Here is a 16,353-nt window from a genome sequence, read left to right as displayed (position 1 = left end):
TCCCGTGAGAATGAGACTGGAGAGAGCGATCATTCATCAACTCACATCCCTCATAAATCTTGCCTTTATCCAAGACTGCAGTATGTCCCCAAAAATCAAGCCATCTTGAAAACGCATTTGAATAAATCATAGTGAGAATTTAAGTTGCTTTTCTGTCAATTTCCTTGGCAATTTTTAGCATGAAATAAGGAGGAACCATTTTCACTGTACATCTTTTATTGCAATGTTTAACATAACAAATGTATTTACGATATTTATATTACAAACATCTTATGTACAAATGCAACGTGTTGGATCCACAGACATCAGCAACCTTTGGATTTATACAGTAAATACAATGCTTGATTCATACAAGCAAATACATGGATAATGGTTCAAGCAGTTGGAGAGAATACTGTAATAAGCAAAGAAAACATGTCACAATGTCAGCTGTCGGAGGACTGGATTATTGCAATATTTTGTACACCATACTATTATTTTTGGCTTATATAGCAACCTAGGCCGATAAAAAAAACACCCCAAAATAATATTACTGTTCTGATGATTTATAAACTGTCATTTAGATTAAAAAATGTCATGGGATACGTTTCCTGTGTCACTGGTACTGCATAATACTACAACTCAATATACAGTATGTAGAAAATAGATTGCACGGTTCCAATGTCTAATTTAATTTCCCTTTGTAATAGGGTATAATGAGTGGATAAAATGATATGTATTTTAACTGGATATCCTGCCAGTATATTGTAAAGGTGTCACATATTGTATGTGACTTCAAGACGCTTAAGTTTTTGGTTCCCTATTGATTCATTTGATCATAAAAAGAGATGTTTATGTTATGTTGGACGCAAGTGACTTGAAGTAGAAAGAGTTTTCATGTGTTTCATCTTGGACTCTGTGATCGTGGTATAACTTTTTTAATGCCTTTGTTTTCAGTAATGTACCTGTGCGATATACTAATACCATTACTAAGGGTAACATTTTATGTTGATAAACACTATGGAACATTTAGGTGTGTCTCTTCTTGCAGGGAAAATTCAGCATGTGAGTTTTAATAGCTAGTGGAAAGTGTTTGGGTTAGGACGAATCATCATGATCACTTTCTTTAACGAATAGGCCCCGCCTCTGAACTCAGCCCAGTATACTCCATCTTGGTAGCGGCTTCGGTAGTGTCCTCCTCTGTACCAGACTCCATTTAAATTAGAATGGGCACAAGAGTTGTACCACCAGCCTCCCTTCTGGTAGTGGGCACAATTACCTGGCGAGATGATGAAAAGGTTAAAAGAGTTGTTGCATTGCATTGCATTGTTGCAAAAATAACTATAGTAGATCCCCTCTTTTCATGGGTTTACATTCCAGGGCCAGCATTGAATGGTGAAAAACACGAGTAATTGATATGCCCACAAATGTATATTTTTGACACATGTCTTGCTGTATATTATGACTTATTTAGAAATTATTAGCAACTTAAGGGGAATGGGGGGGATAATTACAAAAAAAACATTTTTGTATCAAAATTTGCAGGGCCATGAGTATGCGGGGATCCACTGTATATAAAACTGATTTCATAAATCATACCTGTATAAGCATCATGGTCTCTATCCAGTGTTGTGAACTGTTTCCCGTTGTGCCAAGTGAGGGAGTCGCCAGCATTGCCATGGTAACGACCCACCCTTAGCTTATAGAAGTCAGCCTCGGGCTCCACTCGGAAGCTGGCATACTCTGCAAAAACTTTCCGGCCAGACCAGTCCTCCAGTGTTACCAGCAGTTTGTAGTTTCCCTGGTTAGTCAACCAATAGATATTTTCCAGCCCGAGCCAGTACTCGCCATCGATATTTCCAAATCCTTGCTGTGAAGTGCAAAAGAAAGACACCATCAGTTTGATTCTGAGATCAATTTCTTAATACTGTTTGAAAGTTTTGCACATCTTATCTGTTCAAGTGTGGTAGGCTGTCCTGATGAAGCGAGCTATGACTTTTGCTTTTCTGCAGGTTTATTTATTTATTGGACCATTTTTGTAAATGGATCCTATGAGTCATGTTTGACAGGGATTGACTGTTTAGTGTGTGTTTCCATTTTGTCATTGACTACAGAGAAATGCACACACTGTGTCCTGAACGCTGCCTTGGGAGCCTTTGTTCTCGATTTAGTCAGTTGTGCTTTTGTACAATTCCCTGCCCTACACATGCTTTGAATCACACAAACACTCCTTCTGATTAGCACATGAATGCAATTTATGACCTCAGGAGGTTAAAAGATTGTGTCTAGGAAATATCCGTTTCTGCCCTTTGCTACAATTTAATTATAACCGTACAGTAAACAAATGTTTCTTTTTATTTTTAATCAGGAAAACTCATAAGGCTAGAATGCTTACACAACCACCAGTCAAACATTGTTATTTTAATTTACTGTGCGCGCTAAACCCACTAAAACATATGTAGATGGGATTAATGAGTCATGTGTGTTTTACCATGACTGAAAGTGCCACCTGAGACACTTTGTAAACTAAATAATTCCCCAGTCATTATTTGCTCACATCTGGTTAGAGTCAAAGTGCCCTGACAAGCCACCAGCTGCTTTCGGGACTATGAAGTGCTTAATGTTGCTGTGAAGTGGTACTACCTTGTATGTCTCCCAGTTCCTGAAAAAGTTGACAGAGCCATCCACTCGCCTCTGGATTACGGTCCAGCCACCTGGGTCATGTCTCTGGTCACACCACACCTGCATTAGACGATTGGCATTCTCTGGTTTTAATAGGTACATGTTGCTGTTGGTGTGACCTTCTTCCAGAGCCTGCAGGCAGTCCTTGAATGGACCTGGACAGTAAAATGACATAATATAAAACGGGTTATATTCTGTCCGGCATCTCAACATAGCCACAAATAGATTTCACATTCATACGAAGGGAATCCCATCCATCAACAACTTGCTTCTGATTTTAACAGTAAAATTGTCTTGGCTTTTCCTCTCATAGGGGAAATGGCTGCTGGAAGTGCAGCCAAAGGAAACACTGGCATGAGGGCAAAGGGAACCCTGACAGCGGACTGATGAAACAAGGAAACTTTTCAGCCCTCTTTTATTTCCTTACAGTGCAGTATTGGGCTTACTCCTCCCACTGAGGATGTTATGTTTTCATCTATGGGGGGTTGTTTGCTTGCAACCTCATATTTAATGGTTGGATTGTCCAGAATTTTTATACAACTAAGTTTTCTGTGCAGGTTATTGTGTACACTGCTCTAAAGGAGACCACAACTCAATACAAAAGGGTCGAAAAATGACTATTTACACATGGCTTGCTCCCCTACTCCAAACCCTTCTTCTCGCTTGATGTTGACAGTCTCCTCCAATTTTTATTCAAATTTACAAGAAAAGTGACACCCTCTCTTCTCAATTGCTCTTGTTCATTTGCAACACAGTCACGTTTAAGCCCTAAACATGCCTGGCATTTATTAAACACACTTATTCAATTGAAAAAAAGTAATCACCACTAATGAATGATAAGTCACAAGACACAGCCATGCAGTCATCCCTCACCACGTCGCACTTTGAATTATGCGGCATCACTATCACATACAAAAATACTCAGATTTCCTCCCACATTCCAAAAATATGCTAGGTTAATTGGCGACTCCAAATTGTCCATAGGTATGAATGTGAGTGTGAATGGTTGTTTGTCTATATGTGCCCTGTGATTGGCTGGCGACCAGTCCAGGGTATACCCCGCCTCTCCCCGAAGAAAGCTGGGATAGGCTCCAGCATTCCCACAACCCTCATGAGGATAAGTGGTATAGAAGATGGATGGACGGATGGAGTCATTTTCAAGCATAAAAATGACTAAATGAACTAAAATAAATTCAGAAAAAACATTAGAAGTATACAGTAGCTAAATGTGTGATATTCCACCATGTTGAGTCTTAGCATGTGAAGGGCAAGTAGAAGGGCAAGAAGAAATACAGTACATATTTAACAACAAATGTTGTTAAACACTTGTAAAACATTTTATAAGTGCTATAACAAACCATATTTCCTGAAAAACAGTGATACATGTATGTTGTACAGTTTACCTATAGTATCACATATTTATAAATGATTACCATCTTACAATGAATGAGATATTTTTTTTAGGAATAAAAAAAAATTGGACGAAAAAAAATAAAGATATTTGACCAAAAATGTGGACAACAAGAATCGGGACTGTGCAGAGATTCACTGTATATGTATATAAAATGTACAGTATCGGAAGAATGCTTTAAATCTTTCAACTCCTTCCTCTTGTCAATATGTTTGACATGGAAAAACACTATAATGTGGCAACAGGCCCCTGAATTCAATTGAGTGTGAAAGTGTTAAAGCTTCCAACACTCTTGTGCCGTGTGCCAGCTGGCACCATAAACAAAGTGCTGAATTTAACATATAAAGTTGGAAACAGCATACATTAGGGGTCATAAGGAGGTGTACATGAGGGTGGGGCCTATTAACACTTAGGAAGAGAATTTACAATTTGTAGCATGTAAAAGGAAATAAATCACATTACTCGATCTGCATTCATCTTTAAACTAAGTTTAAACGCTAAATGTAAGACTAAATGCTGTTTCATTCTCTGGACCCTGGTCAAAACAATTAGGGGTATATCACAGTCAATTCTGACAGTTATTTATTTTCAACAATGTCTTTGTAAAGCTATAAAGCCTGAGAACGATCTAACCAAACGCTGCTCTTTTGTACTTGATAAGTCAAGTTCTTTGTTGGAACATATGACTCGATTCTTGCCTGGTGCAAGTGGAACAAATGACATCATTGCCTCCCGGTATCGCATGCCTTCTCTTTTTTTTCAGCGCTTTCTGTCTTGCTCACAGCTTTTTTTTGACACTATCAGTGCTGTCAACAGACTCTTTTAACAGGCACACTTTCCATAGGTGGTTTTATAAAAGGTTATAAAAGTCAACGCTTGTTAAATGATTGAGGTTTGAAAAAGTCTTTGCACAGAACACTTTAATGATGGTTTAACTATGATCATTTCTACATAAATTTAAATGTTGGACTAAGTACTCATAGGGGGAATTAGGCCTTGGTGAATGTGCTCATGCACCTTAATTTGGATTGAACAGTCAGGATGCCTGTGTTGGTGACTGTGTTTTCTTGGCATCAGTAAGTATTTAAAATGCAACATAGGTAACACAAACCATTACCTTTATAAGAAAGTACACACATTTTGTCGTTTTTGTTATTAGACTCACCAGAGGGTTTGTCGGTGGAAGATGGACTGTGTGTGATTGTTGGCATAGTTGGAGGTGGAAGAGACTTCTGATCATTCTGTATCTCATTGCTGATTGGTTTGTTGATGCGAGGTAGGACTGGTGGCTGGTAAGGCTTGTTGAGAGGTGGTGACGGTCGAGGTGGCTGAGCTCGTGGCTGTGGCACAGGGACATGTCGGGGAGGAGGTCGACCCTGGCACTGCTCCTCCAGCAGGGCAATAAGAACGGACTGGTTAGTAGCCAAAGAAGCCAGGTGCTGGTATTTGTGTTCCAAGTCTCTGTACCGACTGGTGAGTTGTTGCATCTCTGAAGTTTGGTTAAGGATTTTGTTCTCCATCTGAGCTAATTCAAGGGCATTGTCTCGTTTCCGGATGATCTCATGGAGCAATTGCATATACAGCTGGGTAACTCTAGAATTCATGTTTCGGCTTTCTTTCCTCAGAAGCTTAACCTCATTCACAATACCTCCATCTACTTCTACCAATTGTTGTAGAGTCTCAATCTGCCTTTTTTGTTTCTGTAGCTCCACATTCAGCAACTCCAGCTCCTCCTTGTTGACCCGATTCTCCAGCATGGCTTCTGGTTCCTTGGAGTTGACACAGATAGCCCCTGTCACTTTTTGTTGTGGCACAATAAAAGTATAAGAACACTTGTCCTGCTGTTGGTCTGGAGCAGCACGTTTGCTTCTTCCAGCATATAAAAACTCTCTCTCAAGGCCATCGTCACTGCTCTCAAATTCTTGAGGCACTGTACTGCTGTGGTGGCTGTCTGAAACACTCCCGTGAATCTGACAGACAGATCCATATGCAAGAAGGAGCCCCAGCAGGACCATTGAAGGGGTATCCATGAGATCTGGTCCAACTCACCGAGCCTGGAGGAATGAGGAAGAACAGGGGGAGTCAATTGAAACTCATGATCACTGGCAAAATATCCATTACACTGACCCCTTAGATTTATTTTTTCCTTTCCAAAAATGATGTAAATGATAGAGTCATGGCCAATATAGACAGAAGATCTGAGTCATTTACTGACTTCAAACAGCTCTGCTTGAGGACAAGTCTTTTCATGATTTAACCATCTAAGTATGTACATCGCTGACATTTTAGGGTCCCAAAAACACAAAGGTCAGGTAGTGGTCTCTCTGCAGGTTCCCAGAGTAAGGAAGATGTGTGAGAATCCTCAACTTTGGCAATGTTCAAATCCAGACTAAAAACCTTTCTTTTTAACTGTGCATATGACAATTGAAAGAATTTTGTCTGCATGCTTCACAATTATTTTGTTTTGTTTTATGGAATATCATGTAGTGATTTTAGAATGATTATGTTTTATTAGTAAGTGATTTGACACGGCTGCAAAAGTAGCCCATGTTTTTATTAGGGATTTTTATTCAGGATTATTGTGCCTGTTGTTCCGGCGATCAAGTCTATTATTGTATGTCTCACTGAACAATACAGTAACAGTACTGACACCTAGTATTTTACCATTTTTATGCTTAAACTAGGCAAAAAAAAGATGAAATATGCTTTTTTTTTAACTTTAAGCTGTTTTCAACCACAAAACAGCATGATTTAAAATTGTATATTTTAGAAAAAGTGGAGTGAAGCTGCAAAGTCCATGTTTTCTTGTAGGAGTTACGTAATATCTACAGTCATTTGAGGTGTGTCATATACAACTGAGGAGCATTTCATAGAAAGGATAGAAATCAACAAGTTTTCTACATATAGCTCTTTCAGGTTTCCTTTTTCATGCCCGTTGACTGTTCTCTATAAACAGACACTGTATATGCCACTGTAACGGACAGCTTGACAACCACAAACAAAGGCTAATAAATAACATTTGGAAGGAAAGTTAAAATATATAATGATAATATTACTTAGGATACAATATTTATTCTTTAATTTTACAAATACATCTGGCCGTCACTGTATCTGATGGGAAAAATGCTGGCCCTTTGACAAGATCGCCTCTGGCTGTCTTGTGCTGATGATGATATTTGAATAGTGGCTCATATGGTGGTTTCTCTCCTTGGACCATGAGCTCTGCTGTGTAGGAGTTGTTGACACTTGTGAGGCTAGAATCTCCTGCTCAAAGCTTCACAAAATGTCAAAGCCGAAAAAAAAGTATTTGCATGAGGAAATGCAAATTTTTGTACATGTATGTGGTTATGTGCTTGTGTTAACACACATTTTTTAAATAATACTTACTAAGGTAAGTTTCCCCAGGCACAAAAAGGAGTCCCATCTGACTCAACTGAGACACCCTGTTATTATGCCATGGACAATCCGCCAGAGGGAACAACAGACAACCTCATCCTGTGCTGTTAACAACAACCCCATCTCATTATTGACGTGACATCAGTTCACTTTAATAAGGTGCTGTTGAGTGGACAATAGTGGCGATGATTACTGGGTGTTGAGAAGTGCAATATCCTTCCACACAGCTAATGGTCCAAAGATGAATGACAGAAGTGCAGTATAACCCTCTCTCCTACTCTTATTGAGTAATTTCACTCAGTGTTAAATCAAGCATGACAAGCCAGTTAGGTCAGTGTGTCTACGACCGGCGAAGCCCTCCAGGCTGTTTGGTAATGCTTAGTTTATATTAATTGGAAGGTGAACAACCTTTCACTCACTGTATGATGTCTCTTACCCTCGTCTTTCGCATTTCAGCTTGAGCATGGCATTCCTCACATTCTTAGTCACCTCATTAGAGTGTGTTGCCATGCACACATGGAGAGAGACCTAGACCCTGTAGATGCAGGACCACTACTGGTAAATCATTTTTCTGTACCACATCCCCAGAATGTACTACGCCAACTCAACTATTTTGTTCCCTGTGTCTTACTTTAAATGTCGCCACAACCATACAAGTACATAGTGTACATTTCAGTAGCTTTATGGGACTACTTTCCAGTATTTCAAACTGGCATCAAGTCTAATGAGTAAGGGTTGTCTCCTGCATGTTTCCAAATAATTGTTGAGTCCAAAAACATTCTATATGCACAGGTATGCTTTGTCGAATTATGACCATTATATTGCTATTTATCTCTTCTCGATGCAACTATAATTGGAGTTTCATTACCTCTAGGACAATTCTAGGTTTTGTGAATTTTCGTACTTTCTGAATTGTTTTGATAAGTTCCAAAATTCTACCTGAAAGCCAAACACTGCCCTGGCAGCAGAAACAAAGACAGGATTCAAGTGCCTGTCTTCATATCCTCTTCAACTACTCTAACATCCCGAAGTTGCACACTGTGATATTTAAATTTAGTTGTAGCTAAAATACATTCACATTTCCTGCAGTACATGGGGAACCTTGTTTGAAATACCATTTATCTGTTTATCCATTTATCCATTTGTCTATTCACATCATCATACTACTTTTCATTGAGTGCCTGCTCTCCAGCATCCCCCTGTGAATCAACCCCTTTACCTCAACCAAACAGATCAGTCAATTAACAGGTTAGACATTATTGCTCATACTATGCTTAACTAATATGCAAATGCCAATCAAAGTCATTTTATATCAATGCAGTATTTATTTAAACTTCATTTTTAACAAAGAATATGTGTATATATGACAAAGTTATTACTTACAAGAAAATTGACTAGTATTGACGAAACTCCCTTAGTTGCCTTTCTCTCCTGGCTGAGCCAACTGTAATTCCTCTTGATAGAAAGTCATTCCAAGTCAGACAGCTTCGTCCTCCTGTGGTCTGTCCCAGTCTGGTTATTCACTCTTTGACACTTCAGTCCATTCCAGCAGTGGACGGGTAAAAGTATTCTAAAGGCTATTATTAAAAAAGCTGTCATGTGCATGACAGAAGCTTGACTTCCACATAACTCCCCCCCGTATAAAAACACCTTCAAATGTTTTAGAAATTTTAAGAAACAATACTAACTTCAGCTAGTTGGTGAAGTCTCTTGAAAGTGACAGAGTGCTGCCGTTGGCCCTTTAGAAGACTGTCACTTTTTGGTGAGCTGAATCCATCACTTCTGCCTCAGAGCTCTAAGAGGCTGTCTCTCTCAGCTGCACCTCTCTCACTCCCTCCTTGGTACTCTTAAATGATGACTTTTTAGCAGAGTTTCAGTAAGCAGACAAACCACCCCCCCCTCTTGAATTGAACACACTCGTGGTGCATGTACTCCACCCCTCCTCCCAGTGACACAAAAGAGATTGCTCCCACACATGCTCACTGACACACATGCACGCTACTCAAATTTCCACCACCCCCCGTCCTGCCCACTGGACACTGGTTCATCACCACTGTTGATATGGTCTGGGACTGCATGGTTCCTGTGGTGCTAGACAAAGCTGTGTTTTCCACTGATCAGAGCCTAATTAGGTGATAATGATCACCTGCCTCAAGAAACGGAAAGAAGTTGTCAGGACAGGAAGTACATCCAGGTGTTCAACTCCGACCAGGTCTGAATGACTGGCTGGCCACCCTGTTTAATCATCTGAAGCTGAAATAGAAGAAACGTGTTGATCACAGCTAAGCGAACAACACTCAAATGACATCATGCCACAGAATAATGATGCCATTACGTCAGAGGCAGAGATGAACTACTGTAACTTGCGTCCATGTCCTGGTGGAGAAGGGATGACACATTGCAACGTCAGTGCAAGATGAATTTTGCTGTGACTTGGCTTTCGGTCCTGTTGCCTTGGATGTTGTCTGTTGTCTTGTGTTGTTGATCTGCTTTCAATAAAAGTTATGGAGTTTTTACTCAGCCAATAATGTTGTCATTAGGTTTCCTTTTTAAATTGTGTATTTGATGGTTTTCAGATCAGAAGACCACATATTTATGGAGGAAAAAAAGAAGAAAAAAGTTTCATGCTTTCAAGTGTTTTAAGAAGCAAACTGTCATCTACTCTACGGAGTTGGAATGATATTTGACAATTACAGTCCCATTATAATATAATTATGAGCAAAGCAGTGCCAAATCTATTTGTGGTGATCCGCAGCAAATAAATTTGAATGCTTTAATAATAATACATTTACACATAATACATTTTTATATCAGCCCTAACCTGATAATTTTTTTACATTGATTTCTAACAGCATGAATAGTTTTTTATAGCCTTTTGCTGCCAGTGGCAATTAAATGTCCAATTGGAAGGCCGAAGAACAAAAACATTAGATCAGTGTTTTCTGTCCTTTTCTATTTTTCTATCATGGAAAAATACTGTGAAACAAGTAGCTGAGTATAAAAAGCAAGATTTGGACAAGTTGATAGTTCAGATATCACAACTGGAATCAAATGGTTACTTAAAAATAATTTAAGTATTCTCACTTATATTATAAAATAAGAAGTTCTTCCATTTCTTTGGTTCAAATTACATCCAAGGCTTGAACTTTCAGTATTGGTAGCAGCACTTCTTGAGAGGCTTTCAAGGTTATTGCAGACCTGCTAACATGTACAAATTATTTATTATTGTATCAAAATGCAATTTTACTCATGAATATGCTTGTACACTATCAATTTTGTTGCATTTTCTTGGTTTCAGTTTCATAAATTAAGCATAAGCATTGCCAATAATAAAGCAATGCTTTTTTATTTTGTCCTCTGTTGTAATTTTACTGAAATATTTTAAGAATGGACAAGATGCATGCAAAATAGACGTCTTCCATTGCTCTTCATTACAATGTCACTACAGTGAACATTGTTATTCTTGGTAGAGTACTACATGTATTTCAATTCAGTCCAGCATGTACTGGTAGTCACTGGTTTTGCTGTTTCTTCTATGCTTTGGTCGATCGGCCACCGATCAGTGTCAGTCAATTTCTGGCACTCCCACTCCTACACAGCCCACTTACAGCAGACTCCCGAGGACTTCTGGAAACGTAGGTCAACGTTTATTGAGTGCAGGGAATCTGCAGCCCATATAAGAAAGTCCATGCTGCAGTGACGTCAGTACATGTACAGTTACAACATTGTAACAAAATGTATAGGTCGGAAAAGAGCAAAGAGTTTTATGGTTCCCTGTCTCATATCATTTAGCCAATAGCAGGGGTGCAACCAGAAATTCCAAGACCCATGAAAAAATACAAGCCCCCCCCCCCCCCCCCCCCAAATTCACTCAACATAAATACATTTTAAAATGTACACTTCAATCAATCTATGCAATCAGTATTGAACAATTTCAGTTGTGATCAGTATCAGAATCTAGTTTCTTCCTTTCCTTTAATTATGTTTACCAAATGACACAACGATGAATGCACAACTGGCTCGAAAAGACTAAATTCCTGGCAGAAGATCCACTGTACATAACATCCAAAGAGTTAATCCTTCAAAGAAATTTGATCAAAGCAACTATCGACTTACACTCACAGTTAAACTTCCATTATTCCATCCGTGCTGATCTGCGCTTTCCATGTTGATGACAACTACAGTTAAATAGGAATATTCATCTTTCTTGGTGACTGGAAACTCAACTTCCTTTTCAGGGCTGATTATATAACAAACTTATTCATTGGGTCTTATCCAAAGCCACAGTGTTGATGCTATGATTAATTCTCTTTCCATCCTTGAATTTGACCATTTGGAAGAATGTAAGCATGTTGGAAAATGTTATGCACGTGTTCAAGTGAAAAAGTTATTATAGTTTTAATCTTTAGAAAGTAGTTAAATAGTGAAAAAGTTATTATAGTTTTAATCTTTAGAAAGTAGTTAAATACAATCATCTTGTTTTGCAACCAGTGAATGCTGAATGTTGGTGATAGCATTGACTTCATTAACACATTCAAAGACAAAAAAGATTGTTTAGGACATTTGAGCTATTTTTTTCAATGCAGTCACTAGGTCTACAATGGCTAACCTTTAGAAAGAATAGCGGTGACATCACAGATACAAAACTGACAAATGCTATCGGCTGAAACTGTGTAAATGTACATTTAGTAGATACTGGATAATAAGCACATTATGTGGTGATTAATGTGATATGCCTTGGTGTATTAAATAGTATTTTATTTTGCTTTTGTTGGGTGACCATATTTTAATTACAGACAAACACACAAATGAAATCCAAAGTTTACTCAAAAATGCCTTATAATTTGAATATAATAAAGTCTCTCAATGTGTCACATCATCCGTGACACAGTTGTGACGTCACACTATAGCAGGCATCACTCGAGCTTCATAAATTCCTTTTATTGCAAGGAGGCAGTCCAAGTGTGTGACTGGCCAATCACAGAGCGTGAAGAGTGAATACATAATGAGCAATTTCCTTAAACACGAATACAGATAATGACGAAATGTACTCGTTTCATAGTCGTAACTGGAAAAAATGCATTATCCGACTCATCCCTAAGGGAAATGCTGACTAGAAGACATAAAATATGAAATGAACTTCACATGGAAGATCCAAGTGGCTACAGAAATGACTTGAGAATTCCCCCGACTTGCTCCAAGAGGTGGTGGAAAAGCTAACTTATTCATATGACTGAAACACGCTTTTATAGGCACCGCCCCCATTGTTTGCACATTGCACACAGCACATGCAGTGTGTTCACATTGCATTCACAACTAGTTCATAAAAATTATGCATGCCAGATATGTTGAACATTTCAAAATTTATGTGCATATCTTGGATATCGTGTAAACTGTCTTTTTTTTCCTTTTTTTGTATACTTTTTTAACTTAACTATTGCACTGAAAGGAGAAGCACTCCAATCTCATTGTAGATCTTGTATAATGACAATAAAGGCCATTCCATTCCAAAATGTTCTTTGTGTACTGGCACAAAGCCCTGTACCGTTTACATATATTGTATGTCAAACCTGTTTACAAACAATTTAGGTTTTATTATAAAAACTATAAACTATAACTATATGAAAAAAAAAATAAAACCAGTATGATTGCCTTGGCGTGGGAGGCTACCCATGCAATCTTTATTTAAGCAAGGCCATGTATGCACAAAGCCAGCAAATCTTCCTGTCAGCTAGCAATGACGGATGGTTCTCTGCTGATCCATATCAACCTTGTCACCCATTGCCTCCTGTTTCTGGGTGTTTTTTGTCTGTTTGATTGACACCCCTCCCACAAATGCAAATATCTTATGTCAGTTATAGCGGTAATGGACTTTTTTTTTTAAACCATCTATGTCCCCTCAGAATTTAAATTAGAAACATGTCTATTAACAAAATGATCATAAGAAATGTATATTTTGCCCTGTGCTATAGTATGGAAAAAGATGACTTGATATTGCATGACCATTTAGCTATCAAGCTGGAGACAGGAAGTGTAGGACCACTCTTATTGGTTGGAAACATTTGAGATTTATGATCTGAGTGGAAAGACTGGAACTGTCAAGCTCGCCCCAGTTGTTCCCTCAAACAAATGAGCGCAGTAAATATGGAATGTGTGAGAATTCAAAGGAGAAGGATTTTGCTCTGACTTCATTAGTCTAGTATTAGGTGTATACGCAGCTTGTGTGGCTGTCTGCAAAAAGCATGAAGGGCGTTTATCAATATACTTGATCAAGCTGTATTTATTCTGATAACATTTTCAGAGTGGACTACGTTTGACTGATTTTAACTTTAAAGCGTAAAACACCAGCTCACAAACCTACATGTAATACACTTGGTGCCATACCCTGTCCATGTAATGCAATGATCAGGACCATTTGTCATGGGTGCTACAGATTACCATGTGGTTTCTCATGAAATTTTACAATTTTACACCATCCTGACATCATTTGGAAAGAATCCATATTAACACACTTACTAAAGGCAATGCTTTTAAACAGGTGTTCTTGATTGGGTACACACTATAAAATAAGGATCAAATCAAGAATAAAGGGCATTTTGTAATAGAATTCCACCATTTAAATGAGCATTCTATGAGCCGTAATTTACTTAATTGCCCTATCAAAGTATTAGCATGGCAAATAAATTTGACTAACTAGTGTATCTGCCAAAGATCAATTGTGGGCATTATACAGCAAAATGGACAATGGTGGTAATCATATGGACGTTTCACATGTTCAAGGGACAGACACCTTTGTTTTTCTTTGCAAGAGAGATCAATATTTTATTCAATGAGCGAGTGTTCAAGTAAAAAAAAATAGTCACATGACCGTTGCATTTCTTTCACTGTACTGTGGTGCACAAAGGCACATTTCTGTAGCTGTGTATTTTGGTTCAGGTCTACTGGCTTTAATGACTGATGTCCTGGGGAGAGGACATCCTGGGGAATGACTGGACTGCCCCCCCAAGGTAAACCATTGCTCATTTCCCTCTTGTTTATGGAATAATGGATGGCAGCAGGGACATAGAAGTAGTTAGAGTCCATGTAGAATATCTCCAGGCTCCATTTAATCTCTTGCTGTGGTGACAAAGTAAATATTGAAATTATCATCTGTCAACATTTGCATTTGAAAATAAGATACATTTTCTGAATAATAAGGTGAAATTTCCCTTCGGAACAATTGTCCAACTACTATGACTACAATAAATAACGATAACGATAAATAACCGTAGCCATTTTTTGGCATGTGTTTAACCGACATGCCGACATGCAATTGATGCAATCGGAAAGAGGACAAGTGTTGTGAGAGAGACGAAAAGTGAGTAAAAAACATGACAAGGAAAACAAATGTTTATATCTAGAAATAAATGTTCCTTTCTTTTGTTCATTAAAAACATGTCCTCAACAAGACTAAGCCACCATTGTGCTCTGAGAAGGGAAAGAGGCCCACTGCACCACCTGCTGCTTGTTGAGAAGAGCAATACAATAACACACACAAAAAAAAGATTAGATAGATTTGTCTGTGGTAATTTTTTGCAAAAAGAGTCTCTGAATTAATACTTGTTAAATATACTGTAGCAACACAGTCCCTCCTGCTACATCTTCTTATTATCTGGCAGACCAGGCGTGTATGAGAGACCTAATAATCTTTTTCCACTTGTCTGACATATGAATGTTGTTAGAATGTTATATTCTCATGTTAAACAATGCCAAAGTTTCAGATAATGCGGTTTGCGCATTTGGAAGTGAGTCCTGAAAGAAGTTTGAGATGGTAAGGTACAAGCTGTTTTACAAGCTGAGTAGGACCAATCACAGTGGAGTGGAGTGGAGTGCCCGGAGGCCAGCCCTGGGTGGAATAAATTAAAACGACATAAAAAAGACATAAAATTGACATCTCTTCTACAAAATACAAAGGATTCCTTGGAGAATGAGTGCATCGATCCCGCTACCTCTCACATGCTAGAGGTAAGCAGGAGTCCAAAAAGGGATGAAGATTCCGCAAACCTCTCTGCAATGAGCTGTAGGTCAGACTCTTTTTGTGTCATGAGAGCAGTTTCTCTAGTAGGAGGAAAAAGTGCTTCCAGGATGATCTTCTCTATAACCTTGGTCCTGGCATTTAATCCGGAAGGTCAAACAGTGAGCCATTATGTCTCGTAGGTATACCCCAAGGTCCAAGTCCCTGATAGCGTGGTTCAAAAGGTATCCCTGTTTGAAGCCATTGTTGATACTGAATGGCTCTGATACTTCTCCACCTGAGAGAACTTGCCCAGTCATGTTGTCATGAAAGTGCCGTATAAGGTTGACGAACGTTGTCCGAGCATCCGGATTTGGATAGGATGTTCACTGTGTAGAAGGCCTTGGTGACGTCAATGAAGATTGTATATAAGTCCATATTTTGCTCTATACATTTCTCCTGCACTTGCCGAACGGAGAAGATCAGTATGGTGAAATCCACACTGTTTCTGTTTCAACAGAAAGGAGTGAGATGCCCCGGTGATTACCGCAGTCAGACTTACTACAGTGTTCTTAAATAGGGATTTGATAGTGGCGTCCCTGAAATCTTTAAGCGGTTCTTCTTCTTCCCTGGTCAGGATGGTGTGGAAAGCTGCAATGGCCACAGGCACAGCAGATTTGAATTACAGCTTTATTAAAGAAACAAAACTCACTTAATGAGCAGGTTTCCAACTGAATGCCATTGACCTGAAACTCCCAGGGAGTACTCGCTCCAGTTTATGTGACCAAATTTAGTCAATTGTGTCTTGCCACTGTCCAACCAAACTACCAAGGCTACAATTTGGGTGTTTATCTTGCGTTTGATCATATTCCTCCAGTTACTGTCTTGTTTG

The 16,353-nt window shown here is 38.7% G+C and overlaps 1 protein-coding gene across 2 annotated transcripts; it reads right to left on the bottom strand.

Annotated features, from left to right (window-relative positions):
* Positions 1 to 280: 280 nt before the first annotated feature.
* Positions 281 to 9,303, bottom strand: angptl2b (angiopoietin-like 2b). 2 transcript variants are annotated; one of them, XM_058070627.1, is made up of 5 exons: positions 9,157 to 9,303; positions 5,238 to 6,126; positions 2,623 to 2,816; positions 1,579 to 1,849; positions 281 to 1,258 (listed from the first exon to the last, which is right to left on the bottom strand). In XM_058070627.1, the coding sequence occupies exons 2-5, from the start codon at positions 6,100 to 6,102 to the stop codon at positions 1,059 to 1,061; spliced, it is 1,530 nt and encodes a 509-aa protein (XP_057926610.1). In that variant the 5' UTR covers positions 6,103 to 6,126; positions 9,157 to 9,303; the 3' UTR covers positions 281 to 1,058. The 2 variants fall into 2 exon arrangements, with proteins under 2 accessions (XP_057926610.1, XP_057926608.1); XM_058070625.1 differs by having other exon boundaries at positions 8,852 to 9,296.
* Between the last annotated feature and the right edge of the window lie 7,050 nt (positions 9,304 to 16,353).

The sequence above is a fragment of the Doryrhamphus excisus genome, chromosome 4 (genome assembly GCF_030265055.1).
Source record: "Doryrhamphus excisus isolate RoL2022-K1 chromosome 4, RoL_Dexc_1.0, whole genome shotgun sequence".
Lineage (NCBI taxonomy): Eukaryota > Metazoa > Chordata > Actinopteri > Syngnathiformes > Syngnathidae > Doryrhamphus > Doryrhamphus excisus.
Note: the sequence above shows the minus strand (reverse complement) of the source record. Positions and strands in the feature narration are given on the sequence as shown.

What these genes read in the sequence shown, in the direction of transcription:
- angptl2b (XM_058070627.1), bottom strand. Translation starts at nt 6,102, where the DNA reads ATGGATACCCCTTCAATGGTCCTGCTGGGGCTCCTTCTTGCATATGGA. An exon ending in GGAACTGGGAGACATACAAG is followed by an intron (nt 1,850 to 2,622) that starts GTAGTACCACTT and finishes TGCACTTCACAG; the next exon opens with CAAGGATTTGGAAATATCGA. An exon ending in AGACCATGATGCTTATACAG is followed by an intron (nt 1,259 to 1,578) that starts GTATGATTTATG and finishes TCATCTCGCCAG; the next exon opens with GTAATTGTGCCCACTACCAG.